This window comes from Suricata suricatta, chromosome 3 (assembly GCF_006229205.1).
Source record: "Suricata suricatta isolate VVHF042 chromosome 3, meerkat_22Aug2017_6uvM2_HiC, whole genome shotgun sequence".
NCBI classification, from domain to species: Eukaryota; Metazoa; Chordata; class Mammalia; order Carnivora; family Herpestidae; genus Suricata; species Suricata suricatta.
Window position 1 is genome coordinate 36,225,468 of NC_043702.1, and position 17,504 is coordinate 36,242,971.

Consider the following 17,504-nt stretch of genomic DNA (forward strand, 5'->3'; position numbering starts at 1 on the left):
CTCTAATTTCTACAGATTTTCCCTGCTTCAGAGGGCTAGTTGTATATCAGTATTGCATTTAAAGTTCCTCTACATTTAGAAATTTTATTTATTAAAAAGAACTTCTGGATACCTTTACTTTTTCAATTCCTCTAAGCACCATAAGAAATCATGTTTAGTTTCCCAAAGAAAATTAAAACATGATGCTTTTGAAGTGTAATGGAAATAAGAAAGCACATGACAATTTTTGCTTAACAAATATCATTATACCCCCTCTTAATTTTTAGATTTGTATGAATTTTATTTTTAGGAAATGATGCATCTCATCTTGTTCAGAATTGTAAAATCAATTGACTCTCCAACTTAATATTGTTTCTCACATGTATGCCTTCATACTGTTGAAATATGCCTATGGGATACAGTCACTCAAATTAAATTCTAAAAAATAAAGCTGCCTTAATTGAAAAAATAAACAGAAGGCATTTCTACTTTAAGATATACTGGTAATGTTACATATTTACCAACCTATAAGGTTGCTTTTTCTTCTTTCTGAAATTAATTTAGAAAACATATAATACATGTTAGTGTAACTCTGAGATTAAATCATATGGATATGCTTCCCATTCATTAGTTATTATCACACATAAATAGAAATAACTTATAATTCAATTTTATAAATTGCGAATTTCTCATTGCATTTGATATTTTCAGCCTCGCCGAACCCAGAAGTCATCAAGATAAATTCAATTCCAGATATAGTAACAAAAGTGGAAGACTACTATCTTAAAGGATATATTGTTGGGGCTGTTCATCCTGTTATACAACCTGTGAGGCAGCGAAAACACCTGCCTGCAAGTTACCTGTACAGGGTAGTGCTACTGCGCTTGAAGTTAAGGTAAGCCTAGTGCTCAAGGAAATAGACTAAGAAGCTGTTGAGACATTTTTCTTTGGTTAAAAGAAAGTTTGAACATAATGATGGGGAATAAAGGATAATTAAGGGGGTTGGTTGAGAGCATTTTCGAGTGGTTAAACCCGGATTGAGAGAAGGAAACTTACATCTCCCTCCTTTTTTAAAACTCTTCCTTAATTTTAGTCCCTTGCAGATAAATGGGTCCTAGGTGAGGATGTCAGTGAAGAAAGGAAAAGCAAAATAGACTCCAGAAGCACCTAGAAGATTCAGCAGATGAGGGAGTAGCTGTCAGCTACATGTCCTGTCACTGGGCTAAAAGAGATGACTGCACCAATCAAGTCCACTTTCACTGAGTGTTCTTTATTAATTGTCCTATAATATTTTAATAGTGACAACAGAAACTATCTCTACTTTTTAAGCCTTTTACTGCAGAAAGGCCTACACACCATGCCAAGTTCTCACAAATTGGATAGACATTTTTTTAGCTTTGTCCAAAAAAAAAAAAAAAGAATGTAAAGACCATCCTTTATTTTTTTCACTTGTTTTAGTAGCTGCAAACAATATTGCAAACAATTTTTCCAGCCTAGCTTATAAGTTTGATAGATTTCAAAGTACAGTTGCCCTTTCCAGTGAGGAGTGAAAATAACCAAATCAATGTCTAAGGAAAGGGCTAAACAAAGAAAGGTGCATTGAAGGGACAGTGTCTGCTACGTATAAGCATAAGCCTACTTATATATGTCTGAGAGGGTTTGTACAGGCCTAAGCTTTTACCGTTATATGGAACTTCATCAGATACTCCAAGCATTATTAAATAAACATGTCATTTTATCACACAGTAGCAACACTTCTAATTATAAATCCTATAAATCATGTACAATTATTTTTTCTTGTTTAACATTACTTCAAATGGACTTAGCAGTGCTCTGAGAAGGCTAGGAATAAGCAAGGGGTAAAGATCAGAAAAGGAAAAAAAGGAAGACAGGATATTTATTTTCATTTAAATAGGACCTTTACTAGCGTTTTTGTACAATTATGAGGTATAGCAGTGATCTAAAATCATTTCTTATAATTTTTATTTAAAAAACTGATGAATTTTTTTCTTCCATATCAAATCAAAAACTATATTAATAGAGGTTTAAATTAAGAAAATTCGACCTGTTTTTCTGGTATTTTTACCTAAGAAGACCATCATTAGTAGGCTTAAAATAATAACAACAACAGAAAGATTTCCTTGACTGTATTTGTGAATTGCTCACTCGATTTTACATGAGCATATTAGCTGAAAATGATCAACTGACTTCCAACCATGAGTGTATTCTCTGTTACAGCGTGAAGCAATCGGCAGTACCCACTGGACAAAGACGCCCAAGGCTTGTGATTGAGGAATGTCCTCTAACTTACGAGACACAAACAAATGACATAGCAAAAGAACTGATAGAAAAGGTACTTAATGTATACATTTTTCATGTGATATTGAAAAATATTTAGTATTTCTTCATCAATTTCCTTTCTTATTTTAAAAATAACAGGGAAATGGGAAGTGACTTATTCCACCAGAAGTTAAAACATATTGAAGCACACATACTAAATTTTACAGTTAGAAACAGAAATACAGGCCAATGGAATAGAATGGAAATCCCAGCAATAAATTTACATACATATAAGAAGTTTGGTAACAAACCTGATGAAATAGAGTGGGGGAACAACCATCATTTAACAACTGCTTCTGGGAAAATGGACAATTTGTTCTGTATACACATTTCAAATAAGAGGCAATTTTTTTTACCTATAAATAATCCAGAAGAAATCTAAAGAGTAGACATAGTAAATTATGAATAAGTTGAGGAGTTTGAGTATATAATTTATATACTAGGAAAATTAAGTTTTAAAAATAGAATCAGAGTATGGGGAGGGAGGAATTCCCCAACAAATGTGTCCTGGTGGGGGAAGGATTCATTTAAAAATATTTAAAATGAATACAAATGCATGAAAGTAATGTCCAGTCTTTTTTGTTTTGTTTTGTTTTTCTGTTTACTTATTTATTTTTTTAATATATGCAATTATTTTCCATCATTTACACTACAGTAGTTACAATTACACTCCAAACAGAAAAGCAAAGTAAAAAATCAAAACCCCAACTTCTATTTCATGTAATTAGACTTACACAGAAATTAGATGGTTATGTAACAACTAGTTAATCACCTAATTTCACAGCTATCTGAAGTGGTGATCGTTATATAGCAGCTTATCTATGATACATTCAAGATACATGATACAATTTAAGTAACGTCCAGTCTTGAATGGACAGAATCCACAGACAGCAAAATACAAAAGGAAACATAAACCACAGACCTTTGGAAAAAGGTTCAACCGAACTAATAATTTCTAAAGTAAAACTGAGATTTAATACCTCACCACTATTAAGTAAGAAATTAAATTGAAGGTATTAAATCGAGTGTTGGAAGAGCTCTAAGAAAACATTCATATATCACAACCAGCATCATAATAAATTAGTACATTGTAGTAAATTAGTTGTTTCTGAATATTAATCTGGTCAAAAAATAATAAATCCTATTATTTAGAATCTATTCCAAGAAATTAATTGAAAAAGGGAAAATCCATTTTTATAGATAATTTAATCAACAGTGAATAAGGGGCCAGATTCTCAATAACTGGAAAATTGAGGAGGTAGCAATGCTACATCCATACAATGTAATATTTTATGGGGATTAAACGTAACAACTATACTGACTGTTGAGATAGAAAAGCCTATACAGGGGTGCCTGAGTGGCTCAGTCAGTTAAGCCTCTGACCAGCTCAGGTCATGATCTCACAGTTAGTGGGTTCAAGGCCTGCACTGGGCTCTGTGCTGACAGCTCAGAGCCTGGAGCCTGCTTTGGATTCTGTGTCTCCCTCTCTCTCTGCCCGTCCCCTGCTCACGCTCTCTCTCTCTCTCTATCTCAAAAATAAATAAACATTAAAAATATTTTTTTTAAGTCTATCCAATATAACTTAATTGAAACTTAAACAAAAAAATTTAACACTATATGCATATAAAGACCAAGAAAAATTCCACATTTATAAGTGTTCTAAATTGATGGGATTTTAAGTGAAAGTTTTTTCTTAGTTGCATTGATATATTTGTAAGGTTTTAGGTTTTATTTAAATGAATACAGCCAAATACCTAAGGCATTTCCTTTCAAGTAAGAATCTGACATTTGTTCACTGTTTCTAGTGTTGTTCCCAAGGTTTAAGTGGTAGTGTATGTCAGATTATCTATAGTTTGTATATAGCCAGTTAGAGCACTAGTGATATTTCTCTTTTAGATATAAAGTCACGATTCAATAAGGTTTTCAGGAACTGTCCTTGAGACTAGATTTTTATAAACAAGCTACACATACTGTTTACTACGACTGTTCTGGGAGATTTCAATTTGTTTTTCTGGGAATAAATCCACTCCAGAAAATTTCTTTTGAAACAAAAATCTAACTACTAATTTAGTCTTAATAGATCACCATCAGAGCCCTTGTTTTGCATTTGACTTCCTGGACACAGTTAAAGATCTACTTAAACAGGAAAGTACTGTTATTTCAGCAATCAGAGTAATGGAATTATTTCATGAAGAGAAAAGCTTCAGGAAACATAGCACACGAACTATTTAAACATTGCCCCATGTATGAACAAGAGCAATAGATGAATGCCAAATGTTATTTTGGAACAGCTGTCTTACATAAAGAGTCTATTGTTGAATAGCTAGGTTTTAGGTCATTTTAACTTTATATCAATATTTGCTTTATTTTTAAAATTAGGTTTATAAGTGTTTCTCAGGATTTCTAAGTAAAAATAACATTTTAAAAATATCAATCTTCCAACTCAAAAAATGGAAAAAAACATTAACACTCTATTTGTTACCAAATTTTTCCAGCTAAAACTTTCTAGTAATAGAAAAAGCCTTCTGTACTTTTTCACCCAAATCAACTAATAAGACCTAGAGAAAGAACAATACATTTACCTATTTCCACCTGCAGAAATGCCATGCCCCCTTACCACTCCCTCTTTTCTCGCAGGACACCTGATAAAAAGGACAATTTGTAGTTATTTGTTAGGCTTCATGCATTGTTACAATCTCAACATGTTCATTGATAGGAGTAAATGATACTGCATCAGCCTCATCCTCTGTTCTAACTCCACACACCCATACCTCTGTCCTGCTCAGAATTTTCCTCATTGGCTGGGAGCTAAGTGACCATTGTCCCCCTTGAGTGGGTATTGCTCTCTGGTTTGCCCCAGTACTTCCTGGCCCTTTTCATTTGTTTCTGACTATAGATGCTTGCATTTGCAACCTCCATCATAAGTCTTTTTTCCCCTCCCAGGGTAACATTCAAAATATTTAATTTAGGGGCACTTGGGTGGCTCAGTCAGTTAAGCATCTGCCTCTTGGTTTTGGCTCAGGTCATGATCTCACAGTTTGTGAGTTCGAGCCCCACATAGGGCTCCATGCTGACAGTGCGGAGCCTGCTTGGGATTCTATCTCTCCCTCTCTCTCTGCCCCTTCCCGCTCTCTCTCGTTCTCTCTCTCTGTTTCTCTCTCTCTCCCTCAAAAGTAAACAAATAAACTTTAAAAAGCCATTTAATTTAAATGTTTTAAAACAGTGGCCAAATAAAAGATGTTGCTACTTCTTCATTTTTACTTATTTAATCAGTACATGTAGATTATAGGTACAAAACAGTGCAATACAAAAATGATTAAGACATAGTCCTTGCCCTCAAAAGAATTGCCACAGAGGAGAAAGACGTGGACACAAAAAGAACAAAGAAATGAAGCAAAAACAGAGAAAGTGAAAAGTGCTGAGCATGAAAATAACTCAAATCATTTCACTGGCATTTTGTCATGTGCTTCTGAATCCTATTCTTTAACTTACATGATTAAATCTGACCATGTGCATTTGGCCTGATAGGAGACAATAGCATCAAGCCATAAGCAGATGGGAAAGCTTCCCCCTAAGAGTGAATTGGGCCTATGCATTATATGCACACATTTGTCAAAAATTAGACTTCTAACATTTTCCTCTACCCACATCAAGCAAACAATTCTTTATGTTTTTGCTTTTAATGTGGGGTGGGTTTTTTTTGCTAATTAAGATGTATTTGGTAATGTTATTTTTGAGGATTTCTTGGAATAGCTTTTAATTTTGCCTCAGTGGGAAACAGGCCTCCAAAAACCATATTATAGAATTATTAGTTCTTCTTAAATAGTAACCTTTGGAAGAAAAATATGATTCCTGTTTTCATAATTTCTTTTATTTTTATTTTTTTATTTTATTTGAGAGAAAGAAAAAGAGTACATGAGAGCAGGGGAGAGGGGCAGAGGGAGAGAGAAAGAGAGAGAGAATCTCAAGCAGGCTCCATGCTCAGTGCACAGCCAACACAACGTTCAATCTTACAACCCTGAGATCATGACCTGAGCTGAAATCAAGAGTCCAACGCTCAACCAAATGAGCCCCCTGGGAATCTGCTTCTTTTCATAATTTCTAAAGTGTATCAGTTCTGTTTGAAGATGTCGCAATAATACTGTGACATAGACTTAGGAGTAGTGCTTTGTTATAGGTTATTCATTGGTTGATGAATGGGTCTTTAGTTAGTGGTCAATTTACTTCTTATGGATTTCCTTAATAAGCTTACAGGTTAATTGATCAAGTGATCCATGTAAATGAATTTTACATTTTGTTCTACAATCTCTTTTAGATTAATATAGCTGCTAAGAAAGGAATGAAATTTGTCGGATTCATATCACAGCCTTATCCACCACTTAAATTCTGCAACGGAACCAACCATGATGAAGATCTAGAGTCAACGCTGCCTGTGAGACACACTTCAGATGAAAACTGTAAAAGTTGGAATGAAGGAACACTAAGTGGGCAATCATCTGAGAGTGGAATTGAGGAAGAACTTCATCACGACAGTGGACAGTGTCAAGTGGACCGAGATGGCAGCCCCCATCCTAAGTCAGGAAAGGGAGAAGGTAATAGACAAGATGAGCAGAGAAAGTATATGAGTTTCAATTTAGTAAAAATACGTTTTTGAGGTTTTTTTCAAAATGTGAGACAAAGTAAATATCTAAAGATTATAAATATTGAGTAAATGAGTATATTACACTCATCTTGATTTTTTTTAATAATTACATCCAGAAATAAAATCGGGCAGTTTTTCAAACAGTTGTCCTTGGAATGGTCATACAATGCCATCCACATAATGAAACTTGGCTTTAAAAATTGGTTTCCATTTAGTCATTCACCAACTCCCCTATAAACTGGAGGCTATGTGTGTATACAGAAAGTGATTCTATAAATACAGAAAGCTGTTCTGATTTATGTTTGTTTTTGCAAACAGTGCGTGAGAATTTTAGTTTTGGCCTTTCCCATTTCATGGATAGTTTTTGCCTTTGAAGTTAATTGGCTTTCTTTGATCATCAATTAGAATATGAAAATGCACACCAGGATGAAACAATTAATATGACAATAGTGCCTGCATCCTAAAATAACTTTAAAGATTAGTTTTATACTACTTTGCCAACTAGCAAATCTTCCCAAGAAACTGAGACTACTTTCTCATGCATTTTGGCCTGCTCAAAGTTTCTGATACCTTTGCAGGCATGCTTTAAAAAAGCACTATTAGAGGGGCGCCTGGGTGGCTCAGTCACTTAAGCGTCCAGCTTCGGCTCGGGTCATGATTTCATGGTTTGTGGGTTCGAACCCCGCGTTGGGCTCTGTGCTGACAGCTCAGAGCCTGGAGCCTGCTTTGGATTCTGTATCTCCCTCTCTCTCTGACCCTCCCCTGCTTGTGCTGTCTCTCTCTGTCTCTCAAAAATAAGGAAAGAAAGAAGAAAGAAAGAAAGAAAGAAAGAGAGAGAGAGAGAGAGAGAGAGAGAGAGAGAAAGAAAGAGAGAGAGAAGAAAGAGAAAGAAAGAAGAAGAAAGAAAGGGAGTTGTCATGAGAAGTAGCTAAAAGATAAGGAACTTAGTCCAGTGCCTGCCATAGAATAAATTCTGGATTAAGTTAGCTGCTATTGACTGACCTTTCAATCTACGTTAGCGCTGACACTGTACCTGCTGGTGTAACACACTGCACACACGCACATTGGCTTTCTGGGTTGTAATGAGATGTGCTCAATCTTGTGAGCCTGGCAGAAACCCATCGACCATGGTGAGCACAATCTTTTAATGAACAAGCCAGGAGCACTTTCTAATTCATCATCTTATCCTTCCTCACCACCAGTACCACCCTCCCATTTTCTCACCAGCTCCTTAGCTAGCATCCACCCTGATTTTCCTACAGTGTAAAAATTTTAGGAACAAGAGTTGTTGGAGATATGGTCAGAGACCTATGTGCTATCTTCTACCCAATACTACCTTTAAACTCCTGCTGGCTCCCATCCCAACGTTGATTAGATGGAATGTCTATTTCTAGCCCTTTTAAATTCTAAATCCAATATGCTATCTACCTAATTAACAATCTTTAGATTCCACTTTCTAGATAGTTTAAATCCTATACTTCTTCATAATTTATCTATGGCAATAGTTCTTAATTTTGGGTGCAGAGGTAGGGTAGTGGCAGCATGAGATTGGGGGAGATGCACACAAAAGACCTCTTGGAAAATCTGGTGAAATCCACAGAGACTCAATCCAGAAAACTGCACATACCCCCAAATACTTTTGCAGTACAAGTGGGTTTAGACTTCCTAAACACAACCATAAAGGTGGGTCCACAGACCACTCCCCAAGTTAAGAATTTGCCAGCTTATGGAAAAGAAGTGGATATGACCGAGCCGTTCCATGTCTAAAAATATATGTTAGAAGTTACTCCCACATGTGTATCTAAGGAGACATGAACAATGTTTATAATGACAAAAATTTGGAAGCAATGTATATGTCCATCAATAGGAGAATAATAAACTGGAATATTATATAGCAGTTTAACTAAATGAATAAGGTCTATATGTACTAATTCCACTCCAAGCATAATAAAATCATATATAGATGCATATATACAATACCACTTAAAAATTTTTAAACTATAGAATATGATATATATTAATGGGTATATTAAAGTATTTTAAAAGAATGAAAGCTTGCATGAGAATAATAAACACCTAACCATTATAGTGCCTATTTCTGGAGAATTGGATTAGGGAAGACTACATAGTAAGCCTCAACTATATCCATTTTTCATTTTCTGGAAAAAAAACCTAAAGGAAACATGGCACAAGGTCAACCTTTAATAAAGCTGAGTGGTGGGTAATTTTATTGTTCTCCATGCTTGTTTGTATGCCTGAAATACATGAGTAATAAAAAAAATTTGGGAATCTTTTCAATAAATAAAGGAATTAATAAAATTTTTTCTTCTTCCTGAATGCCTATCCCCAGAATACAAGTTGTATACAATATTCAATGTTTTTGATGATGAGTCAACCTGCTGGACCTATCAAGAAGGCATCCTATCAATGAAAGTAACAAGAAAAGGATCTGTCATTAGTACACTTGATGCCGACTGGCTGGAGTTAACTACATTTTATTATAAACAAGGCTTGTCTTTAATTGATTCTTTTGTATGCTGGGAAACATCTAAAGGTGAGTTTTATATTATAATATATTGATATCTAAAGAATTTGACCTGTGTCAGAGTTGGTGGAAATGTTTTTGCCTCTCAAGATCTATGGCTAAAAGGACAGGAATTATGCATTATTGTTCATTATAATATTCATTAGGAATTAGATTTCAATTGTTACACAGCTATGCAGCTTTAATTTAAAAGCTCAATTGTAGTGGTAATGTTTGCTGTTTGGTTATAACTGTCGGGAATAGACAAACCACTGTGTGATTGACTAGTAGGATTTTCCAAATAAGATGTCTTAGAACACTCCAGTACAAGGGTTATGATGGCATGTGACAGTTGCTCCCCAAACTTATTTACACAACCCCAGATTTGTCCACTACCTAACCACATACTCCAATATATATCTGACTCTAAGATTTGTATAGAAAAATAATCTTTGGCTCAGAAAATTATATTTACTCTATTTCTGCCTTTCCTTTATCTTTCAACTTCCCCTAGATTTCCTCTTTTAGTTACAGTGGGATATGTAATCGCTCACGTCTATCACAAAAACAAACAAACCTTTGCATATATTACTTTCTAGGGAAAGAAATTAATGCTGGCTCAGTCGGTTAAGCTTCCAACTCGATTTCATCTCAGGTCATGATGTCACTGTTGTGAGATCGAGCTCTGCCATCAGGCTCTGCCATGGGCATAGAGACTGCTTAAGATTCTTTCTCTCTCTCCCTCAGTCCCTTCCCCACCCACGTGCACATGCACATGTGCATGCTGTCTCTAATAAATAGTAAATAAATAAATAAGGGATTAGTGCTAAAAGAAAAGAAAAATTCAGTTAAATTTCAGACTTGCAAACTGCGTTAGGAAGGATGAAGGCTATGGAAACCAAGAGAATTAACTAACTTAATGAGGTTAGAGGAAATAACAAAAAAAAGCAAATGAGATTTCAATATTCTTTATCATAATTAAGTCAGCATATTACATCAGGGATACCTTAACTAATAGAATTAGGACTTTGGATGATTATTTAAAATGATCAAGAGTCATGGTCCAATAAGTTCTTTTAACTAGCAACCAAGAGTAAGTATCTAGCCTATTGAATTACCCAGAAATGTGGCCCATAGCACACAACCCATAGCAGATGCTCAGTAGATAGCTCTTAGTATTTTTGGTTATTGAAAACATCCTCCAAGTTGGTCTTTTATAGAAACAGCAAAATCTTTTTTTTAAGTTTATTTATTTTCAGAGAGAGAGGGAGAGAGTGCACACACATGCACAAATAAGAGTAAGAAAAAAAGAGAGAGAGAAAGGGAGAGAGAGAGAATCCCAAGCAGGCTCCACACTCAGCACAGAACTCGACTCCACGCTTGGTGCCACAAACTGTGAGCTCATGACCCAAGTGAAACCAACAGGCAGATGCTCAATCAGCTGAGCCACCCATGTGTCCCCATAAGATTTTTATTTAAAAGTAATCTCTACACCCAACATGGGGCTCAAACTTACACCCCAAGATCAAGAGTCCCATACCCTTACTGACTGAGCCACCCACATGCTCCAGAAGCAGCAAAGTCTAATAAGAAAAGCATGGACTTTAGGATCAGATAGACCAGGGTTTAAATCCTATGTCCTCTGCTTATTAGCTGGGTGATACGGGGAAGTTAAGGTGCTCTCACTGAGCCACAGCTTCCTAAAAGGGGAATAAAAATACTCCCTACTTGATGGCTATAAAAATGTAATAAGATACAGTCTCTACAAAATGACTCCCGCAGCTCCTAACCCACCGCCTTACCCACCACGAGAGCTTACTCCCTAGTGGTGGTTTTCTTTCCTGCAGCCTTGTGCGCAGCTAGAGTACTCTTACTCTGGGGCAGCGACTTGTGGGTCAGCTCAGGCTGCGTGTATTTCTCTCTTTTCTTCTCTTGTCTTGTCTTCTCTTGTCTTCTCTTCTTCCTTCTCTTCCTTCCAAAATGTCTAAGTTGAAGCCATTTCAAACTTTGGTTTGTGACTAACTGCTGAAGGAAAAATAAGAAATACTCCTTTCAAAACCTCTTTCAGGCATCCCTGCCTTGGGCCTTGCCTGACTAAAATAAAATTAGCTACAGCAGTTGCCAGCCAGAGACTCTGTGGAGCTTTTGTTCATAAAGCCTCAGAAGCTATTTAGAGAGCTCAGGGGAGAATCTCTCCCTCTCAGCAGCTCTGGAATGTCTCATTAGACATTTTACATTGCAGGCCATGCCAAGTCCCTAATGAGCCACCATGGTCTGTGTGGCCTGGCAATTGGGTGTGTCCCTCGGAACTTCCCTAGGAATCCACAGGGAAGCTGCAGAGGGGAAATTGTGACCCATGCCTGTGTCACTGTGAGAAGCAAGTCAGAGGAAGCAGGACTGAATCGGCTGCTTTGTTCTGGGACATTTGATGCCTGACAGCTAATGCACATGGGGGACAATGCATATTTTGTTTTGTCTTGCTTCCATCCTCCTCCAAAATATTGTCAGAAGTCAGCTCACCATGAGGAATAGAAGCACAAAACCAGACAGGTTTTCTCCTTTGGGGGGTCATAAGGACTGTGAAATTCCTCGTCAGTGCCCTTTCCCACACACTCTCGAAGCCGTCTGCTGCGAGAGGCCACGCGCAGGAGAGGCACCACCCAGCAGCCCTCTTGCTGATCTGGCAGCCCGAGGGTTCCCACTGCAATGTTCTCCTGTTTCTGACTTTCTCCAGCAGTGCTGGGTCCTCACCAAACCAGTCCTCCGCTGGAATCACTGCACACGCCCAGGGGCTTGCACTGTGGGACAAAAAACTCCAAATAGTCCCAGTGAGCCAACAATGATAAAACAATTTACCAGAATGTGTAGAGATCCACGGGGCAGTTGGCATGGGTCAAGATGAGCAGCCTTGCCAGCTGATATAAAACACACACATACACACCCCTGAGGTCCTCATTCTTTACTAGCCTACAAATGCCCCCATTATCCTGATAGAATAGTCTCTTCCCACCTTTGGTACCACCACATCTTAAGGCTACATTTGGATTTTTTTAATGAATTTTTAGACTTAAGTTCATTTCAGTCTCTTCACCCCTATAAAAACGCTTGTGCAGAGCAGACAGACGAGATGTATCAGAATGAGGAGTGGGGTAGAGTACTGACAAAGAAAATGTATTTGTCTGCTCACCACAAATATGTAAATGCAAGGCCCAGTGCCAGGCACTGGATTTACAATGATGAGTAAAATGGACATCTTCCCTACCTCAAAAGCTGGCCATGTGGCATCAGGCAGTCAGGCAGTAACAGGTACCGAAAAATATATCTAATTTCAAAACGCAGAAAAGTGTTGTGACATTACCTAACACCATATTGTAAGGAGGGGTCAGGAGGTCCCACCTGACAGGGCACCAGTCACACTGAGACTGGAAAGCCAGCATTCAAGAGCCACAGGTAGACCATCCCAGGCAGAGGAAAAAACCCCAGATGTACAAAAACCATAGGGCAGGAAAGAGTAACAGGGAAAAGGTCTGTGTCGCTGGAGCAGGGTATGAAGAGAGAATGGCTCCATGCAAGGTAGAAGCGGTAACAACAGCCAGTCTGAAATAATGCAGCAAGAGCTAACATGTATTTGTACATACTATGCACTGGCATTGTTCTAAGCACTTCAAATTTATTAACTCATGTAATTCCCACAGCAACCTACTGGTTTGGTATGATTATCCCCCTTTTGTAAATGAGGAAGCTGAGGCACAGAAATATTTAAAAATGTGCCCATTTTCAGGCAACTAGGTGGAGAGTGTGCTCTTAAGCAAAAATCTTAAGTTTCCTGCCAGAATTTTTATTCCAAGGTATTCATTGAAGATTTAAAGAGGGAGTTCTGGGGGCACCTGGATGGCTCAGTCAGTTAAGTGTCCGACTTCAGCTCAGGTCATGATCTCACTGTTCTTGGGTTCAAGCCCTGTGTCAGGCTCTGTGCTGACAGCTCAGGCATGGAGCCTGATTCGGATTCTTTCTCTCCCTCTCTCTGTGCCCCTCCTCCACTCGTGCTCTTTCTCTGTCTCAAAAATAAATAAAAATGTTTTTAAAAAATTAAAAAGAAGAAGTGACTTAATTTAGGAACAGTTATTAGGTAATTGTTTACAATTATCAACTCACCCCATTTCCTGGAAGATTTAACACAGCAAGAAGCCACTCACCATGGGACCTTCCCTGCCACCTGCCTCAGCTCCACTTCTGTTAGGGAGAATTCTTCAAGAGATATTAAATACCTTCTCCTGTGTAAGTCTCCTTCATCTGTGGCTCTGGGGATTGGGAGGTCAGTCAGGGCCCTGGGAGCTCTAAAGTGAGACGGGAGGGACATAAGTATAATATACATATTGAAAAGTGCATTAATCTTATGTGTACAGCTGAATAAAAACAAATGTCCAAGATACAGAGCATCTCTTTATATGTCATTTATATCTCAAGAAAGCTGGAGAGGGAGGAACTCAGAGGGGGAAAAGATCAGTGCAGAATATTTCCAACATCCCAGAAGCCACCTCATGACCCTTCCCAGTCGGTATCCTCCCACCCAAAGAAAGCACTATTCTAACATCCATCACCATAGATTAATTTTGCCTGTTTTTTAATGCTTTTTTTTAACGTTTATTTATTTTTGAGAGAGAGAGAGACACAGAGTATGAGCAGGGGATGGTCAGAGAGAGAGGGAGACACAGAATCAGAAGTGTTGCTGAGCTGTCAGCACAGAGCCTGACGTGGGGCTTGAACCCACAAACCGTGAGATCATGACCTGAGCTGAAGTCGGCCACTTAACTGACTGAGCCACCCAGGTGCCCCATAATTTTGCCTGTTTTTGTACTTCATATAGTTTGAAGTACACAGTATTTACTCTTTTGTGTCTGACTTCTTTTGCTCAACATAGTTTCTGAAATTCATCTGTGTTGCTACATAGCAGTGAGTCTTGCTTTTTTATTCTTGTGTGACATTGTATGAGTGTACCATGCTTTCATTCTTTTAAGCCAAAAGAAATTTAGAAGTACTACCCCAACATTGAGAATAAGAAAACAGACACAGAGCCGCAAAACCACATTATAGAACCCCAAAATAAATAAAAGGGAGATTATGATTAATTACATAAGTATCATAGTATATAATTATTTCTAAAATTCATACCCCCATTCTAAAAAGGACTTGGGACATACATAGTTTTAAAGATGGTCTTGTGATGCTCTAAATTTACAATCAAAAAGATTTACTTCCACTGATTACTTTGGTGTGACAGTGGACAAGTGCATTAAAGGCAGTGGAACACACACTATAATTAGAAAACTAACCCCAACTAGTAAATTAAACTTTACTGGGTTTGGGGGAACCAATCTGAACAAGGTAAATTCTTCATGGTATTGTGCCCTAACTGTAAATGATGTAAATAATAATGATGATGATTTTCTTTTAAAACTTATAGCCTGTTAATAAAAATCAAAACTAAAAATTACATTGAAATTATGTTTGTCTTCTTTATTTGTAAGCTTAGTAGATCACCTGAAAATGTGGTAGGTTATAATTTAGATAACTGTCCAGCAGGGAGACTTTGATGCAACACTAGTTTGTATAAAAACCAAAATGTTTAGCCAGCACGTGACCATGGGAAAATTGTCTCCTATTGCAAAATAGGAGACAAAAGAACGTCCATAAAACCAGTTTCGTCTTCCCAGCTGCTTGTTGTCAGCTATTCAAGAAAGTGTCAGAGAGGCCCTTCCTTAAACCTTCCTTCCCAGCAGGAATTCTTTTGACAATGACTTCTGCTTAGGATTTTCCTGTTACCATTCTTTCGTTATTTTTTTAAAGCATCTTTGAGGTAAAGAATTGTTTTGTGTTTATATTTTTTTGAAGTAATCTTACCTCATATTCGTTTGAATATCACACCTGTACTTTCAAGAACATTTTTACATTTTCTCTCCAATTGGTGTGCATTAACATATAGGTCAGAAACCAAAATTTGATTTCAGGGTGAAGGTCAGTTCCCAATGCTTTTTAGACTTAGGGAAATCCACTTGCTTCTCACTGTATGATATTATTTTATCTTATTTTTATTGTTGTAGTTTTCATATTTACAGTTTGATTTTAATTCAGTGAAGTACAAAATTTTCTTGACTTTCCCCCCCCAAAAAACCTATAATAACAACAACTCTCAAAGAAGAGGATGTTATTGATTCAGCCAAAACAAGTGCTTGTTAATTTATATGCTTTCCTTTCAGCTTCCTAAAAGTGTTATCTAAGGATTTAGGTGATCTTAGGAGACACTCAGTATTTGCAATTCTTCCTAATTGCATCCTTTTCCTCACAGGGGACTATTTGCCTAAATCTTTGGAAGGATTCTTTATCTATGAAGAAGAAGGTTCTGGAGTTCCAGGTTCCAGTAGGAAAGGAAATGATGCCATCGTAGTAGAACAATGGACCGTTATTGAGGTAAACTGCGGTTTTCTGACAGTTTAGCTTTACTTTTCTGTTTAGTTTAATATGTTAAAGATTTTCATTTCCTAATACCTGCAGTATCCTTCAAACACATGTTTGTGCAGTGTTCAGAATTTTATTACAAATGCATAAACAAACTTTGTTCAGATTTGTGAAAAGGTGATTTCGTATACTCCATGTCCAACTCTGTTGTAAGATAGGAAAGTAATTACCTGTACCTAAATAGCAGTAGATTCCCAAGGATTCGGCATTCTAATCCTGAAGAAAGTTCCCTGGCACTGAGACTCTCTTTACACATGCCATGACAACTGGTTGAAACTGGGGCGGGGGGGGGGGGGGAGCCCTCAGTCAATAACTACTATTTTATCTCCAAGCAATCAATGTGGCTTTTTTTTTTTTAGCCTTGTGAATTGACTCTCAAAGGCAAAAATATCCAAAAAGTGTTCTCTCTCTCACCAGGCCAAATATGTACACACAGCATTGTCCTTCCTAATCAGAGATGACATTGCTGCTGATGTTGTGCACTCTGAATTCAGATGTCCCCGAATGGACTGCCCTTGAGGTGTACAGACTGAATTCAGGTATACTGTGTTGTGTATATGAGACCCTCACTGACAGGCTCTTTCATAGACACATTTGCTTTTCTGGCCTTATAAAGGCATACAGAGAGGCAGAGCTCATTTTCAAATAAACTAGAAATCCCACAGAGGGGGAGAAAAGGATTGGGGGAAGAGGTAAAGCTCCTAATAAAAATCAATTCCATGTGAATAAAAGGCAGGGAAGCAACTCCGCATCTGTGCCCCACTCACCTTTTACTTCCAGCTCTTCACTTCCTACTCTTATCCTCACTTCCCAACACCTGGACCGGTGTTTCTAACCAGTACGGTCTGTAAACTACTTGGATCCAAATCACTAGAGAGCTTTTCTAAATCCAGATCCCCTAGCCCTGTGCCTTAAAGTTTGATGCCTGAACAAGACTGAGAGAACACAAAGGAAGGAAGGCCCAAACGCTGGAGAACCAGATGGAAACCTCTCGCCACTCTGATCCCCAGTATGTCTGCCTTGGTTCAGTGGTTAGAAGGCAGCAAGTCGCAGAAAATGAAGCCCAGAAAGACTGCAGCTGATGAAACTGTTCTTAATGGAGCATGAACTCGCCTTGTTGTACCACCCGCCAACGTGTACTGTCATCACTCGTGTTGCTGGTCATCTTGCCATTAAGGCTATGAGCTCTTACGCTTATTCACGCAGGGCTGTGAAATCAAAACGGATTATGGCCCTCTGCTGCACACTCTGGCTGAGTTTGGATGGCTCCTGACAAGCGTGTTGCCTACACCTATACTGAGACATGACAGGTAATGCCAGAGTATCCTTACAAACTCTCATTTAATTCAAAATATGGTCCATTTCTTACTAACTCAATTCAACACATGCTTATTTATGCCTACAAAAAGCATTTCACTGAACTTTCAATCTGATTTCATAGACCTTGGAGATCAGCTAATCTAATCCCCTGAAGTTATAGATGTAAAACTATAACTTCTCCTC

The 17,504-nt window shown here is 37.6% G+C and overlaps 1 protein-coding gene across 2 annotated transcripts in view; it reads left to right on the forward strand.

Annotated features, from left to right (window-relative positions):
* Nucleotides 1-17,504, forward strand: part of RFTN2 (raftlin family member 2) — a 60,939-nt gene that overhangs the window by 19,347 nt on the left and 24,088 nt on the right. For both annotated transcript variants that reach the window (XM_029934148.1, XM_029934149.1), the window contains exons 3-8: nt 691-874; nt 2,218-2,332; nt 6,635-6,911; nt 9,312-9,515; nt 15,832-15,953; nt 17,208-17,311. In XM_029934148.1, coding sequence (XP_029790008.1) covers nt 691-874; nt 2,218-2,332; nt 6,635-6,911; nt 9,312-9,515; nt 15,832-15,953; nt 17,208-17,311 — 1,006 coding nt within the window. The remainder of the gene's footprint in view (nt 1-690; nt 875-2,217; nt 2,333-6,634; nt 6,912-9,311; nt 9,516-15,831; nt 15,954-17,207; nt 17,312-17,504) is intronic.